Genomic DNA, 18,664 nt, shown 5'->3' with positions numbered 1-18,664 from the left:
TTAAATATATATAAAATAAATATCAGACTAAATTTTTTTAATATATACCAATATTAATAACACTTTATAATTAATATAATATAACATTTAACCTAACCGATAATTTTAAGCAACTCGCCTCCCGAAAAATTGCCAAAATCTCTCCTTTCCAAGCGCAATAGCGGCATCTATGTATTACGTTGCAAGATTAGCATAGAAATATATTTTCGAACAAAAACTTTTTAAAATATATAGCATAAATATCAGTCTAATTTGTTTATTATATACCGATATTAATAACACTTTATCAATTACTATATTTTTTATATATATAATATTTAAGTAAGATGGCGCCACTTTCTTCACCCAGCATCTTCACACAGCATCTTAAGCAACGCGGTCGAAATAGCCATTCTCCAAAAGAAAGTTAAGCCAGGAGTATTGTTAAGATAATGTTTAAAGTTTTGAACGTTTTAAATAGGATTTCGGGCACTCTAGTTATTGCTAATGGGAACTAAATTGTGCTAAGTATCTAACCGCGTAACTTTAAAATTTTTTTTAGATTTCTAGGAATTATATTGGCCGCATACTTTCCAGGTAAACTTTTAGGCTTATAAATGAACATTTTTTAAAATATTTTAACGTTCTAGGATGTACGCCATTACTAACGGCCATTGGTAAAGCTCAACGAACAGTAACGGACTCATCATTGTCATTTGACAAGGTAAAAAACTATAATTTTAAGCTAGTTTATATATATATATATATATATATATTATATATATATATATTGTATTATTCAATTTAAATAAGGTGTATGATAGAAAGATTTATGGGAGGTCGGGTGGGTTAAACTGGGTACGAGGCCCCGTCAAAAAGTTTCTCCAGCGCCACCAAGTGAGGCGTTTTAGAACGTATATCGGGGAAACATTAAGTTGTTTTAAGACTAGCTTTACACACATTTTTGGTGGAATATTTTAAAATAATTTGAAGGCTATTATAAGTATATTACCATGTCGAGAGGGATCCCAGCTACTAGTAGATTGTTGATTTTTCATAAGGAACGTAAGACTTTTTATCAGAAACATTAACGAATTGTGAGAATACATGGACAAATTCCCGTCCTTTTGTATCAGTAAATCCAGGAAAAACTGGAAATCAGAATCAGGTTATCGATAACTAGAGGTGAATAGCCCTATAAATTAGAAAGGAATGTCATAGTATATAACCGGTTGTTAATATCGTATCTAATTAAAGTTTACGTGGTGGTTCAGGCTAATGGCCATACTATTTTTGCAATGGACGATCTATTTTTAACATTACCGAGTAACGCTTCGAGCGATTTATACCCGGAAAATATAGCGTCTACTTATAAAGTAAATTTAGGACGACCTTTAAATGTACCTTCAAATTTGGAAGTTCGAATTAGCGAAATTATATTACCGCCAACATGGGAAAATATTACAGAAAAAAAAACGGTCATTTTTAGCAGTTTCCACGAGAACCGTTAAAAACGTGCAACCGTTTACATACTTTAAAATATTAGTGAAAGTGGGTAAAATTGAAGCGGAGAAAGACCAGAATGGAAATATCCTTCGATATAGTGTCGTGCGAAAACTTATTGCAGCGCTTAATGAAAGTTTAAAAGAATTCGGGCTTGATCATGAAATTAAAATTGAACTCCAAACGGGCTCTGTTGGAATTTGATAACCACCAATAACTACCATATTAGAATTCCCAATGGACCAATTAAAGAGCTTCTCGATTTTGAACCTAACATAAATCCATATCAGAAAGACTGATTTCATATTGGGTCATATTTTTGTACGAAAACCTTTTGCTGGTTATATAAAGTAATTGTCGTTAAATAGCTTTAATTACATTGAAATTAGAAGTGATAATGTACAAGACGCCGCGTTTAGAGTCGAAACTCGAATCGATTATCAAATACCGACTGGTGCTTACTCGAGTGACCAAGACATTTTAGACGCAATGATTTTAACCTTGGATGAGGAAATAATGGATAAATTTAAATTAACCAATAACCATAATGGATCCGTTCACATTGGAGCCGCGGCGGGGTTTGCAATTATATTTCATTCATCTGAGAAAGGTCTCGGTGAAATGCTAGGCTTTACGCGCTTTAGTGAACTCTTGGCTAATACAAACAGTCTCTACGCTGCTGATTTATCAATGGGAGCCAGAACACTATATATATATTCAAATTTAATATACCCTCAATATGTAGGCGATACGTTTGCCCCTTTGATGAAAATAATACCGCTAGCTGGAAATGATAAACCGTTTGAAAAATCTATTATTTTTGACAAAATTGATTACTATCCTTTGAGAACAAATAATACAGAAATAGTTGACATTGACATGAAAACGGATTTTGGCGAAACAATAGCCTTTATAAATGGTAAAAGTGTCGTTAGACTTCATTTGAGACGAAATGGCCGACAGTGAAAGTTATTTCAAACAATATGGTGGCGGACCATTTTTTGCCGGACCTGTTTATCAACGGGGAAGAGGCGTGGGCGGATTTTTTAAAAAGCTGATAAAATATATAACACCCATTATCAAACCCGTGACCAATGAGGCTTTTGGAGTAGGCAAGAGATGGTGGCAAGATTTAAAACAAGGACATGACCCTAAAGAAACGTTAAAGAACAATTTAAGAATCGCCGGTAGCAATTTATTACATAAAGCGGCTGATCGATTAACGAGAAATCAGTCTGGCAGCGGCTGCCGTAAACGACGAACGGGCCCCATTAGGAAACGAAAAAAGTGTCCAAACGGAGAGTTACAAAAAGAACCAAACTTGACTTTTTAGGATAATAATGGCGGTTTACGAGGGAATGCTAAGTCAGCTTGATATTTTTCAACGCCCATTGGTCAATACTAATGTAATTACCAACAAACAATTTATCGGACAATGGCCCTCTGGAATTTTTTATTCCCGCGTCGGAAGATTTATATATGGATTTATCAAAAACTATGTTAAAATTGAAACTGAGACTTTTACATAACGATGGATCGAATGTCCCCGCCGTTGAAACGAAAGTGGCACCAACGAATAATCTTATAGGGTCGCTTTTTAGTCAATGCGATTGTTATCTCGGGGATACTTCTACCCAGTCCGCGAACAACTGCTACGCTTACAGTTCGTACATTGAAAAATTAGTCAACTATGGAGAAGATGCAAAAAATTCGCAACTCCAAAATGGCCTTTTTTATATGGACTCTACGACCAAACCAACGGAAATGTGGTTAGATACGTTCAAGTCAGAGTCCAACGGGGCCCTGAAGAGAGGCTCAAGATCAAAAGAATGGCAATCCTTTGAAATAATGGGGCCTTTGTCTGTTGATATTTGCAAAATTAATAAGTTTATGTTAAACCAAGTTCCGGTACGATTTCGTTTAGTTAGAAGCCCGCGTCTAACTACCGTCATGTCTATGGAAGCTGGCAAGGATTATAAATTAGTTATAGACCAAGCGTACTTGTACGTGACAAAAGTTAAAGTTAATCCTTCAATCGTATTGGCGCATGCAAAAATGCTAGAATCAGATATTCCAGCTATCTATACCTTAACGCAAACGATTGTTAAAAATTTCAGCGTAGCGAGAGGCCTAACGAGTATAAACCGCGATAACATCATTTTAGGTAGATTACCGAAACGAGCTATTGTGGTTTTTGTCAAGGAAGATGCGTTTATCGGGTCATTGAATAGTAATAGTTTACAATTTGAACATTTAAACGTGACCGATTTGTCCCTCTCGGTGGGTCCTGATCGTTATCCTCCCGATGGGTTCCAAATGGACTAAGACGAAGGGAATTATTGTTTACCTTATCAGAGTTTATTTTCAGCGATGGGGATCGATGGGGCTGACCGTGGTAATTTCATAAGTTTTAAAAATTTTAAATACGGGTAAAACATGTTTCTGTTCGATCTTACAAGTGACAACAACGCTAGTGGGGATTATATGTCTCTTAGAAAGGACGGTAGTTTACGACTCGACGCATTAACCCATAATGTGACATGTATAATGTATTTTGAATTCGATAATGAGATTTTGATAACACGCGATCGCAAAGTAATTTATAACGCCGAATAAAACCCATTTAAAGCACTTTACCTTAAGCCGTTTAACAGTTCCTCGCGCGCAATCGTTCAACCATGTCACGCGCTCATTATCTCTCCGATAAACTGGAAATTTTTCTTTCAAATGACATTCCGGGTACCGATCTTAAAATTACACGCCAAGGGCATAGAAAATATGTTTCATTTATTCTTAACGTTTGGGAAAACTTATGGACATTTTCCGATGAAATTGCCAAATTCTTTGACTTGACAAAACCCCCAACCCGATTTCATAGTTGGCTAACCGATTACGTAAAACTCGAAGGATTTATATGTCAAAGAGGTAAATTTATTGATTTGCGTTCGCACGTCCGCGGAGCTAATGACAAGTATAATGTCTTGTACTCGACTTCAAACGGTTTTGCAATGTGTAAAACAAGCTGGGAGCGGTTAAAAATTATTCGTTTAAGTCTTATTACGGAAATTCAGGAGAGAAAAAACTATTACCAGTGTATGAAGAAATGTATTATAGACGAATTAACCGAGATTCTAATGTCGTTAACGGGATCCTGTGAAAATACAGCTTGCCACTTTCAATTGGCTCATGACATTACGTGCCTTCCCGTAGCTTCGCATTGGTCTGAAAGGCTTGAGGCTAATGTGAAAAGAGCTCTTTCTCTGGTCAATTATCAAAAGACTCTAAATAATTTTAACGAAAACTACCCACATTGTTCTTTAAACATACATAATTTATTTCATGCAATGGTTCACGATGTAAATGAAATTATTACAGAATTTTTGTTTTAATAAATGGTATAAATATAAGAATATGGTTTTTTAATTTTTATTACAAGTTAAAAGGTCAAAGCGCGCGGCCATGAATAAAACCATAGAGAAAGTCTATTACGATACTGAAAATCCAGGGGGATTAGGCGGTGTCAAGCAATTAGAAAAAAGTTTGCCCTTAGTTCCAAAGACCAAAATTAAAAAAATGGTTGTTAACGCAAGACCCCTATAAGTAGAATATAACTAAATATGAACCATTTTTTCCAAGATGGCCGCCAAAACAACCCCCCCCATCCCCCCAAAATATTTTCAAAAACAAAAATTTTTGTCCTTGGAAAAATCGAAAAACCTATTTTTGTTTTCAATCTCAAATTTCACCTTGAAGATGATCTTTGACCTCGACGCCTGACACCTGTCCACAACCACTAAGCCTCGGTCTATCTAATCAACAAGTTTGGTGACGATCGGACAAGGTCGGCCCGAGATATGGGTGGTAATATGTGACCCCCCCGATTACGTCAACTTATTTACTTTTGGTGTCATTTTTTTCGTTTTTTCGTTTTTTCGCCGTTTAAAATGCTAATTAGTTATTTGCGAGATGCAGAAACCTTCGCTTTATACCCTTGGCAACGTTTGGCCACACCCAATCACGTGATATCCAACTTACCCCTGTTGAAAATTAAACTTTATTTACTTTTTGGAAATAAATAAATAAACAATCAATACATAGTTTGCATCCCTACGTCATCAATGACGCAGTTCCAAGTATAGATATAAGAACCAAGAATAAATATTTAATTTGAGCTAGAATGAACTATGCCTCCATTTTGCCTGTGTAGATTTCTTAGTAAAACGGGAGGGTTAACAGTTTCAATCGTCTGTTTGCGGATTTTAATTATTTTCAAATGATTAGGAAATTAGTTTCACGTTAAAAATGGTTATCTGCCTGGTTAAAAATTGTTCGAGTAGTTCAATTACCAAGGGAGAGCGAAAATTGTTTATTTGATAGCGAAGGTAATTGTAAAAAGGATGACCGCAAAGGCCTAACTTTGATAAGCCCCTTATGTATAACCCCGGTCGAAATAAAATACAATTTAACTTACCCTGTCGAAATAAAATACATATTTTAAAACACAACAAATAGGCCTGATTGTTCAATATCCACCCAATAACTTATGTTTTACCCCTGTTGAAATGAAACTTTATTTACTTTTGGAGATAAATAAATAATACAATAACGACATAATAAACAATCAATACATATTTTAAAAACACAGCAAATTACAATGAATAAAAGCGGTATTTATTTAAGTAATTGTTTGTTTTTATTTAAATAATAGGCTTATTCACTTTCAATTATTTAAACATTTTGCAATTTTTATTAAACTATTGGTTATTTAAATAAATATTGAAATATAGCCGAGCTTATTTTATTCATGGATTAATCTACTGCCGAGCACTTAACTTTTGCAACTCGAAAGGCTATAATTTTACACAAATGGATGGCTGGTTAATTTTTAATAGTAGAATAATATATTCTAAAGTTGGAAAAACATTTTTAAGCTACATAATCAATAAGAATTCCAAAACCATTTATATAAAATAAATAAAAAATAATTAACTTTTTAAATTAAAAATAGCAACATTGTAGATAGAATTTTCTCTGACTATACACAGTAAACGAACGGCCGATTATTGGTGACTATATTAAAATAAAATTTAAGTTTATTAATTTGAATTATTTTCAAAATTAAACATTACTTACATTGATTGATAATTTTAACTTTCTGCTGAAACACGTTACCAGAAACACGGTCTATGAAATTCTGCCGGATTGAGAGCTATATCTTTAAATTCATAAATAAAAAACTACCTCTAGGATATAACTCGTTCAACATTGTAACCTTGTAGAAGTAATTTGATACCCACCCTTTAATTATTTTTACGTGTAAATGTTATCAACTACAATTACAGCCTTCTAAAACTAGTTTGGATTTTTCAACAATTTTCTAACAAACGATAAAATTATAAACGCAGATCACGTTTCACAAGGAAACATTCAACAGAGCCAGTGAGAAGAAAAAACTGGTTTTTACAAACAAATGCTAGATATTAATAAAATATCAATTTATAAATCCTCTAATTTGAACAAAGCTTATTGACAATTTACTTTTTGAAGATAATTGTTTATATTACTTAACAACTATTAATAATAATAGTAATAATAATAATAATACTTCTTTCGCAAAAGACTAAATGTATTGGCTACCAGGATATTGCAATAAATAAGATAAAAAAATTTACACCAATAAAATTATTTTTTAAACAATTGCAAATTAAATTATAAAATTAATAAGCATTTTAAAAATAAGACAATCTCAAAATATGTACAAACTAGCCTATTTAATTAAGAGCTAATTAGTAATATGAAAAAAATTAAAGGTTGTAAAAATAGAACATTAAAAAAATTATAAATATTATAAGGATACAATTAAATATATTTATATTTACCTTAATCCGTAGAAGATATTTCTTTACTACGAAATTAGGTATCAGGTTTGAAATTCGGGCTAAAACTTGTAATTGTTAACTAGTATAATTAAATAAATATAATGATAAATATTAACTAACAAATTATTTGATATTATGCTGTTGTAATGTGTTTACGTTGTTAAAAGAGCGGTTTTATGCTGAATTTCCCTACACATTTGAACAACAGCATCATTGCTAATAATGGAATGGATTTGGTTTTGAATATAAAAATGTTTTTAAATTTAATTGTTTTCTTAATTTTACATTAACTGTGGAATTCAAAATAGAAATATTAATTGCAGAAGCATGTTCCTTAAAAAAGAGGATATTTAAATCTATTTTTTTAATTTTAAACCTTAATTAACGTGTCATTATTAATTCTGTTTAATTCACAATGCGCTTCTGATTTGATCTGTCTGTTTTAAAATTTAAATATTCAGTTTTTCATGTTTGCAGATTGAATTTCGTCAAATAAAATTAAAAAAATACTGGTAGAGATAAAAATATTAAATTAAAATTGATAAAAAGTAAATTAAATCTTATAAAGAATCTGGAGACTTTAGTTGATTGAAGAGTAGGTTGGTTTCTTCGTAGTACACCTCTGACAGGTGGCTCAAAAGTTCTTCCTCTTCTAGCAAAACGTATTCAATTAATATTTCACACATGTTTTCAATATTAATATAAAATTACTCTTTCGTGTTTATAATTTCAATTCTTAAATTACACAACTTAACAATAAAGAACCGATATCATATTAGTGTTCTTTTCGGAAATGTGGTACTGTAGAACTCAGGATTAAACTTTTTAAAGGCTTAGACTACACTACAGTAAAACCCAAAATTTATTAATAGGGCGTGAATCACCAGATATTATCTATCACACAGATAACACTTCTATTTTTTCGAGTTAAAAGTATAAGAAATAAAAGGTAATTGCCATGGTACATACATACGTCTTATTTTATTTATTATTTATTTATTTATGGTTATTTACTGTTTATTGCTTTGGAAAGCAAGTTTTCTAAAACCACCTCAATTTGTCAACCATTGGATAAAATATTTATTTGAACCGTGTTGTATTTAATAACATTTTTACATAATTTCACCGCTAGGTTTAATTATGGATTCATATTGTACCCGATTAATGTTTTTATTGCATTTATCAGAATTACGTTAACATAACATGAAATATTTGACTTGATTTCATATTGTCTCGGATATATTTTAGAATAAAATGTTTTAATTTTTATTAATTTTGTGTAAATCATTATGGATTCATATTTTACCCGATTAATGTTTTATTGCATTTATAACATGAAATATTTGACTTTATTCCATATTGTCTTCACGCGTACGGATATTTTTTTAGTATAACAAATTTGTATTTGTATTATTTTTGTTTAAAACATTTGCAGTTAAGGATATAAAAACAGATATAATTGGATTGAAAATATTGCAAGATAGTTGGAAGAGAGCAGAAAACTAGAAAGCGTGTTTACAAAAGGTTCTTTTAAACGTAACTTAGTACATTAATTAAGTATTTTTAAATATTTGAATATCGGAATTGTATTTTGTTGCATTAAAAGTAGAGTTTAGATGTTTTTCTAGTATTTTTCTATGTATTTGGATATCTGAAATATATTTTAACCGATTTAAAGTAGAGTTAAGACATTTTTGTAATAATTTCTATGTATTTGCGTATTGGAAAAGTATTTTAACGTATTAAACGCCAAATTTAGGTGTTTTTGTACTATTGTTCCACCTATATTTGCGCATTGAAATATATTCTAACGTGATGAACGTAGAGCATTTTCCGACCTTTATTTACACATTGGAAAGTTAATTTATCGTATTAAAGTTGATTAAAGAGTTTTTATAGTATCTTTCTGACTATATTTGTGTGTAAAAATTTAATTTTACCGTATTTAAAATATAGATAAGTAGTTTTTGTCTTATTTTTATAAATATATTTACATATTAAACATTTTTTTAATTTTAATTTTCCTATTTACAACACTATCTTTAATATATAAGTTTATTCCTAAATTTATAAGCTTGTTACAATTGACATATCATTTTCGACTAATCTTACAAAAATTCTTTAAGAAATAATATTTGTAATAGGAAAATCGTGGATGTTAAATTACTTGAAATACCGTAAGCCTATGTAGTATTTTTCTACCTATATTGGCATTTCGGAAATATATTTTAACGTATTGAATGTAGAGTATAGAGATTGTTGCAGTATTTTTCTTCCTACGTGACTACACCAGAAACGTCAATGTTATTCTCCTTATTAATCAAGCCGACACTGAACATATGTTTTACACTTTGTTCTACGACGTTTTAACATAAACCATTTCAATACATTCTTAACTTATACCATACGCTATTTAAAACACATGAGATAAAGATAACGAGGAAACAAGTTGACTCTGAACGAATATGTTTTACTCTACGGGAAGGATGTTGTAAGATTAAATTCATAATGGTTAATGTGAAGTATTTTTCTACCTTTTTTGGTATTTCTTTATCTATATATGTGTATCGGAAATGTGTTTTAAAGAATCGAACGTAGAGTAAAGAGTTTTTTTAGTATTTTCTGTCTATATTTGCGTATCGGAGTTGTGTTATGTAGAAGAAGAAGGAATTTTTATATTATTATTCTACCTATTAACATATCGGAAATTTATTTTATCAAATTTAAAAAGGGATTTTAGTAGTATTTTTCTATTTATATTTTAATATTTGAAATGTATTTTAAAGTATTAAAAGCAGAATAAAGTTCCATAAGAATTAATCTTTCTCACAAGTCTTACCCATCATACATACATCTAATCTGGAATTTATGTTTAACAAATGTATGAATTCGTGTTTACAAAAGGTTCTTTTAAACGTAACTTAGTGCATTAATTAAGTATTTTTTTAAATTTGAATATCAGAGTTTTTTTTTATTTTAAAGTGTAATACCTAGAAGGATGTAAGACAATTTTTCCGAAAAAATAATATCAATTTTACAAGTATATTTAATTTCAGCTTCCGAGTTGAAAATTATCTTATAACTGTATTATTCATTTTGAATTTTTGTTTAAAAACAAAATTTGGAAAAAAGTTATGTTATCAATTTTATTCAAATAAGCAACACTCGTTAGTTGTAAACTAGATTAAGTGTTAAAAACTAAAACCCAAAATTTGTTAGTAAACCATGATTTCCAAAAATTTTCATATCAACCTCACAGAATGCTAAGCTTATCAGACAGTAAAGAGAGTCATAAAATCGATTGATTTAAAAGTTATTATAAATCCTACAAAATAAAGGTGTTTCGGATAGTTAAATTGTTCGCTTGGTAATTTGTATGATCGCTTACATGTATCGACTCCATTTTTTAAATTTCAATTAATTTAGTTTTTCATGATATTTATTATAAAGAAAAAATATCCAAAATAATGCAATAAAACCTTTAAATAATATTTTACCTCCGCTAATCTCGTAATGAGATTTTATCAAACCGCAAAATCTTCGTCACGAAATTTAAAAAAAAATATAAAATATTAAGAAATGAAACATCTACATTTTAAGCAAAAAAATAAAATGTTGTATCTATCTTCGGGGCAAACGTTTCTAATATTACGCAAACATTTAAAAAATTTCTTGTGGTTTCGGGCTACTATTTTTTGCATTGTAACACATTTTTCGTATACAGTACCTGTTTATTTATTTGATCTGTTTTAAAATACTAATTGTCTGATTATTATAGGACAAGAAATTTAACACTTATACGAAAATATTAGTATAATTTCTACTAAATCATGTTTAGATGGATTATGAATTAACCGTTTGAATAATACGTATAAGAATTAATCGTTATCGAGATGATTATGGTTATTTCAAACTTTAAATACTTTAATTCGTAAAATATTTTAAACGTAACAAGGAAAGACTAAGCGACATTTACCCCGGAGAAAACAAAGCGCATTCTAGCCAAGGGCTGTACTATTAAGGAAACGTAATTGACTTCTTGTCATTTTTACCTGAGAGTAAGAGTGATGGAAATGGAGCCAATCAAGCCTTTGGTAATACTGTGAGGTTAGTGGGTGGCCGATTCTGTCCACCTTGGTATTAGGCGATTATTAATGTATTATTTTTATGGTCCGTTATTCAACGTTAACATTTAACTCCTATACGCTTAAATAGGATTTATTGACCGTCGTCTTGATTGTTGGCTACTGTTATAATTACTACAATGATTACGATATGTTTTATTTATTCCGGGAGATTGATTTGACATACACTTTACAGCGATAAGTTATTAATGCTTTAAATTTTATTAAAAATGGTGTCCTAGGTAAAATATTTCTAAGTCAAAAACACCCTTAGATAAATGGTCAAAGTTTAAATATTTTATTTAATTTAAAAATATAAACTTTATTATAACTTTTCCAATTAATCAGATTTGACATATTATATATTACATAGAGTTGAAATCTTTGAAAGATGATATAATTATTTTTAGTGTTTTTTAATGAAAATTATAATAAAATATCGCATTAAGAAACATTTTCATAGAGTGAGTTTTTAATGGAATATGCAATTATCAATATAAAACTATCAATTTGATATTATAGGTTATGTTGTTGCAAATGTGATTATTAAATTTTATTCCACGTGAAATAATTTTTTAGTTATTACAACTACTTTAACACTAACACAACTTTGATTATTTTAAATAATGTTTGGAATATAGATTGTTTTATAAATCTTCCAGGTTTTACTTGTTTTATTAAAAATCTATTTCTTTTAGTCCCAGTTTAATAATATTTTTGTAAATAATATTTTTTCACATACAACGAGACAACCCGAGGTGTTTCTCACTGATTTTCTTCAATGTTGGGGAATAAAGTCCGAAATGTAACACGAAAACAATAAAGGGAAAATTACGCTAGGCTTCCGTTTTGTTATGGAAACCAAAAAAAAATGCTTCTGACAACTTAAAAGAAAAGTTCAACGTAAAATAACATGGGAAAATAACAATGTTTAATTATCTGACCGATTAAAAAAATCCTATTTATTTGGAAAGAAATCTTGTTTCGTTTTGCAAATAAGCGCATATTAATGTATCTCTTTGTGTGATAAATTCGATATTATCATTGTTATTAAAAATTATGTCAAATTCATATTAAACGAGTAAATTTGAATACATTTGGGCAAATTAAAATAATATTGAGTAACTTCTTATATTATTGAATTAACTTAAATATTTTTTACTTGAATTCGTATTAAATTGTGAAATTTAGAATACATTTAGGTAAATTCTTGTATCTTGGCTAAATATAAAAAATATTTTGTATATTTGATTAATATTGAATAAATTCAAATAATACTTGGTCGATTCAAATATTCTAGTTAACATTTAAACAGTTTTGAGTAAATTCCAATAGTATTGTGTCAATTGATATAAAGATAAGTAAATAAAAAGTTGATTATATTTATATTTTTATTAGATTCTAATTATATTTGGGTTATTTGAATTTTTTTATTTGTATATTCGAATAATATTGTGTGAATTACAATAATATTAGAACAATTCAAATATTGTTTTTTTATATTTTGATTAAAATCCCATAAAATTGTGTTAATCGATATAATGATAGGAAGCGTCTCCGATAAGACGTCATTTTCTAAACATATAAACGTTCTTCAAACTACTGCCAAGGTTGAAATGTTTAGGATCCCACAATTTCGGGCCATTACAAAAAGTTGAAGACCTAAAAAGCAATTAAACGTTCTAAATTACCGCCTCACGAACCATGTGAACTAATTTTATCCTTAAACGTAACGATTCGGCTCGATTCGTGAGTTTTCTAATGCCCTTCTTCTGTTTCTGAAATTATCCTCGCTTGATAGAGCAAACAATTTAAACTACAAAATATCATTAAGTTTTGAAAGACGTACAATTATATGCCGTATTCATTTAAGTAAAATATAGACACTCGGTGCAGTTCCTTTTAGAGCTGTTCACACGTTGGTCAAAATATAACGCTAGTTAGGTATTTGTTGGTATTTCGTTTAAAAAGCAACCGGAAAATTTTTGGAAATCATGGTTTACTAACAAATTTTGGGTTTTAGTTTTTAACACTTAATCTAGTTTACAACTAACGAGTGTTGCTTATTTGAATAAAATTGATAACATAACTTTTTTCCAAATTTTGTTTTTAAACAAAAATTCAAAATGAATAATACAGTTATAAGATAATTTTCAACTCGGAAGCTGAAATTAAATATACTTGTAAAATTGATATTATTTTTTCGGAAAAATTGTCTTACATCCTTCTAGGTATTACACTTTAAAATAAAAAAAAACTCTGATATTCAAATTTAAAAAAATACTTAATTAATGCACTAAGTTACGTTTAAAAGAACCTTTTGTAAACACGAATTCATCCATTTGTTAAACATAAATTCCAGATTAGATGTATGTATGATGGGTAAGACTTGTGAGAAAGATTAATTCTTATGGAACTTTATTCTGCTTTTAATACTTTAAAATACATTTCAAATATTAAAATATAAATAGAAAAATACTACTAAAATCCCTTTTTAAATTTGATAAAATAAATTTCCGATATGTTAATAGGTAGAATAATAATATAAAAATTCCTTCTTCTTCTACATAACACAACTCCGATACGCAAATATAGACAGAAAATACTAAAAAAACTCTTTACTCTACGTTCGATTCTTTAAAACACATTTCCGATACACATATATAGATAAAGAAATACCAAAAAAGGTAGAAAAATACTTCACATTAACCATTATGAATTTAATCTTACAACATCCTTCCCGTAGAGTAAAACATATTTGTTCAGAGTCAACTTGTTTCCTCGTTATCTTTATCTCATGTGTTTTAAATAGCGTATGGAATAAGTTAAGAATGTATTGAAATGGTTTATGTTAAAACGTCGTAGAACAAAGTGTAAAACATATGTTCAGTGTCGGCTTGATTAATAAGGAGAATAACATTGACGTTTCTGGTGTAGTCACGTAGGAAGAAAAATACTGCAACAATCTCTATACTCTACATTCAATACGTTAAAATATATTTCCGAAATGCCAATATAGGTAGAAAAATACTACATAGGCTTACGGTATTTCAAGTAATTTAACATCCACGATTTTCCTATTACAAATATTATTTCTTAAAGAATTTTTGTAAGATTAGTCGAAAATGATATGTCAATTGTAACAAGCTTATAAATTTAGGAATAAACTTATATATTAAAGATAGTGTTGTAAATAGGAAAATTAAAATTAAAAAAATGTTTAATATGTAAATATATTTATAAAAATAAGACAAAAACTACTTATCTATATTTTAAATACGGTAAAATTAAATTTTTACACACAAATATAGTCAGAAAGATACTATAAAAACTCTTTAATCAACTTTAATACGATAAATTAACTTTCCAATGTGTAAATAAAGGTCGGAAAATGCTCTACGTTCATCACGTTAGAATATATTTCAATGCGCAAATATAGGTGGAACAATAGTACAAAAACACCTAAATTTGGCGTTTAATACGTTAAAATACTTTTCCAATACGCAAATACATAGAAATTATTACAAAAATGTCTTAACTCTACTTTAAATCGGTTAAAATATATTTCAGATATCCAAATACATAGAAAAATACTAGAAAAACATCTAAACTCTACTTTTAATGCAACAAAATACAATTCCGATATTCAAATATTTAAAAATACTTAATTAATGTACTAAGTTACGTTTAAAAGAACCTTTTGTAAACACGCTTTCTAGTTTTCTGCTCTCTTCCAACTATCTTGCAATATTTTCAATCCAATTATATCTGTTTTTATATCCTTAACTGCAAATGTTTAAAACAAAAATAATACAAATACAAATTTGTTATACTAAAAAAATATCCGTACGCGTGAAGACAATATGGAATAAAGTCAAATATTTCATGTTATAAATGCAATAAAACATTAATCGGGTAAAATATGAATCCATAATGATTTACACAAAATTAATAAAAATTAAAACATTTTATTCTAAAATATATCCGAGACAATATGAAATCAAGTCAAATATTTCATGTTATGTTAACGTAATTCTGATAAATGCAATAAAAACATTAATCGGGTACAATATGAATCCATAATTAAACCTAGCGGTGAAATTATGTAAAAATGTTATTAAATACAACACGGTTCAAATAAATATTTTATCCAATGGTTGACAAATTGAGGTGGTTTTAGAAAACTTGCTTTCCAAAGCAATAAACAGTAAATAACCATAAATAAATAAATAATAAATAAAATAAGACGTATGTATGTACCATGACAATTACCTTTTATTTCTTATACTTTTAACTCGAAAAAATAGAAGTGTTATCTGTGTGATAGATAATATCTGGTGATTCACGCCCTATTAATAAATTTTGGGTTTTACTGTAGTGTAGTCTAAGCCTTTAAAAAGTTTAATCCTGAGTTCTACAGTACCACATTTCCGAAAAGAACACTAATATGATATCGGTTCTTTATTGTTAAGTTGTGTAATTTAAGAATTGAAATTATAAACACGAAAGAGTAATTTTATATTAATATTGAAAACATGTGTGAAATATTAATTGAATACGTTTTGCTAGAAGAGGAAGAACTTTTGAGCCACCTGTCAGAGGTGTACTACGAAGAAACCAACCTACTCTTCAATCAACTAAAGTCTCCAGATTCTTTATAAGATTTAATTTACTTTTTATCAATTTTAATTTAATATTTTTATCTCTACCAGTATTTTTTTAATTTTATTTGACGAAATTCAATCTGCAAACATGAAAAACTGAATATTTAAATTTTAAAACAGACAGATCAAATCAGAAGCGCATTGTGAATTAAACAGAATTAATAATGACACGTTAATTAAGGTTTAAAATTAAAAAAATAGATTTAAATATCCTCTTTTTTAAGGAACATGCTTCTGCAATTAATATTTCTATTTTGAATTCCACAGTTAATGTAAAATTAAGAAAACAATTAAATTTAAAAACATTTTTATATTCAAAACCAAATCCATTCCATTATTAGCAATGATGCTGTTGTTCAAATGTGTAGGGAAATTCAGCATAAAACCGCTCTTTTAACAACGTAAACACATTACAACAGCATAATATCAAATAATTTGTTAGTTAATATTTATCATTATATTTATTTAATTATACTAGTTAACAATTACAAGTTTTAGCCCGAATTTCAAACCTGATACCTAATTTCGTAGTAAAGAAATATCTTCTACGGATTAAGGTAAATATAAATATATTTAATTGTATCCTTATAATATTTATAATTTTTTTAATGTTCTATTTTTACAACCTTTAATTTTTTTCATATTACTAATTATCTCTTAATTAAATAGGCTAGTTTGTACATATTTTGAGATTGTCTTATTTTTAAAATGCTTATTAATTTTATAATTTAATTTGCAATTGTTTAAAAAATAATTTTATTGGTGTAAATTTTTTTATCTTATTGCAATATCCTGGTAGCCAATACATTTAGTCTTTTGCGAAAGAAGCATTATTATTATTATTACTATTATTATTAATAGTTGTTAAGTAATATAAACAATTATCTTCAAAAAGTAAATTGTCAATAAGCTTTGTTTTTAAAAACATTCATTTTTATTTACAATTTTTTTCAAATTAGAGGATTTATAAATTGATATTTTATTAATATCTAGCATTTGTTTGTAAAAACCAGTTTTTTCTTCTCACTGGCTCTGTTGAATGTTTCCTTGTGAAACGTGATCTGCGTTTATAATTTTATCGTTTGTTAGAAAATTGTTGAAAAATCCAAACTAGTTTTAGAAGGCTGTAATTGTAGTTGATAACATTTACACGTAAAAATAATTAAAGGGTGGGTATCAAATTACTTCTACAAGGTTACAATGTTGAACCAGTTATATCCTAGAGGTAGTTTTTTATTTACGAATTTAAAGATATAGCTCTCAATCCGGCAGAATTTCATAGACCGTGTTTCTGGTAACGTGTTTCAGCAGAAAGTTAAAATTATCAATCAATGTAAGTAATGTTTAATTTTGAAAATAATTCAAATTAATAAACTTAATTTTATTTTAATATAGTCACCAATAATCGGCCGTTCGTTTACTGTGTATAGTCAGAGAAAATTCTATCTACAATGTTGCTATTTTTAATTTAAAAAGTTAATTATTTTTTATTTATTTTATATAAATGGTTTTGGAATTCTTATTGATTATGTAACTTAAAAATGTTTTTCCAACTTTAGAATATATTATTCTACTATTAAAAATTAACCAGCCTCCATTTGTGTAAAATTATAGCCTTTCGAGTTGCAAAAGTTAGTGCTCGGCAGTAGATTAATCCATGAATAAAATAAGCTCGGCTATATTTCAATATTTATTTAAATAACCAATAGTTTAATAAAAATTGCAAAATGTTTAAATAATTGAAAGTGAATAAGCCTATTATTTAAATAAAAACAAACAATTACTTAAATAAATACCGCTTTTATTCATTGTAATTTGCTGTGTTTTTAAAATATGTATTGATTGTTTATTATGTCGTTATTGTATTATTTATTTATCTCCAAAAGTAAATAAAGTTTCATTTCAACAGGGGTAAAACATAAGTTATTGGGTGGATATTGAACAATCAGGCCTATTTGTTGTGTTTTAAAATATGTATTTTATTTCGACAGGGTAAGTTAAATTGTATTTTATTTCGACCGGGGTTATACATAAGGGCTTATCAAAGTTAGGCCTTTGCGGTCATCCTTTTTACAATTACCTTCGCTATCAAATAAACAATTTTCGCTCTCCCTTGGTAATTGAACTACTCGAACAATTTTTAACCAGGCAGATAACCATTTTTAACGTGAAACTAATTTCCTAATCATTTGAAAATAATTAAAATCCGCAAACAGACGATTGAAACTGTTAACCCTCCCGTTTTACTAAGAAATCTACACAGGCAAAATGGAGGTATAGTTCATTCTAGCTCAAATTAAATATTTATTCTTGGTTCTTATATCTATACTTGGAACTGCGTCATTGATGACGTAGGGATGCAAACTATGTATTGATTGTTTATTTATTTATTTCCAAAAAGTAAATAAAGTTTAATTTTCAACAGGGGTAAGTTGGATATCACGTGATTGGGTGTGGCCAAACGTTGCCAAGGATATAAAGCGAAGGTTTCTGCATCTCGCAAATAACTAATTAG

The 18,664-nt window shown here is 28.5% G+C and overlaps 1 protein-coding gene across 1 annotated transcript; it reads left to right on the top strand.

Moving 5' to 3' along the window:
* Nucleotides 1–2,979: 2,979 nt before the first annotated feature.
* LOC149945843 (uncharacterized protein F54H12.2-like) lies at nt 2,980–3,807 on the top strand. Its single transcript, XM_090173416.1, has one exon. It carries the CDS (start codon nt 2,980–2,982, stop codon nt 3,805–3,807), a length of 828 nt encoding a protein of 275 aa, XP_090029542.1.
* The last annotated feature ends 14,857 nt before the right edge of the window (nt 3,808–18,664 follow it).

Source organism: Leiobunum rupestre, chromosome 4 (genome assembly GCF_980474605.1).
Source record: "Leiobunum rupestre chromosome 4, qqLeiRupe1.1.hap1, whole genome shotgun sequence".
NCBI lineage: Eukaryota > Metazoa > Arthropoda > Arachnida > Opiliones > Sclerosomatidae > Leiobunum > Leiobunum rupestre.
This window is presented reverse-complemented; position numbering and strand designations above follow the sequence as displayed.

What these genes read in the sequence shown, in the direction of transcription:
- LOC149945843 (XM_090173416.1), top strand. Translation starts at nt 2,980, where the DNA reads ATGTTAAAATTGAAACTGAGACTTTTACATAACGATGGATCGAATGTC.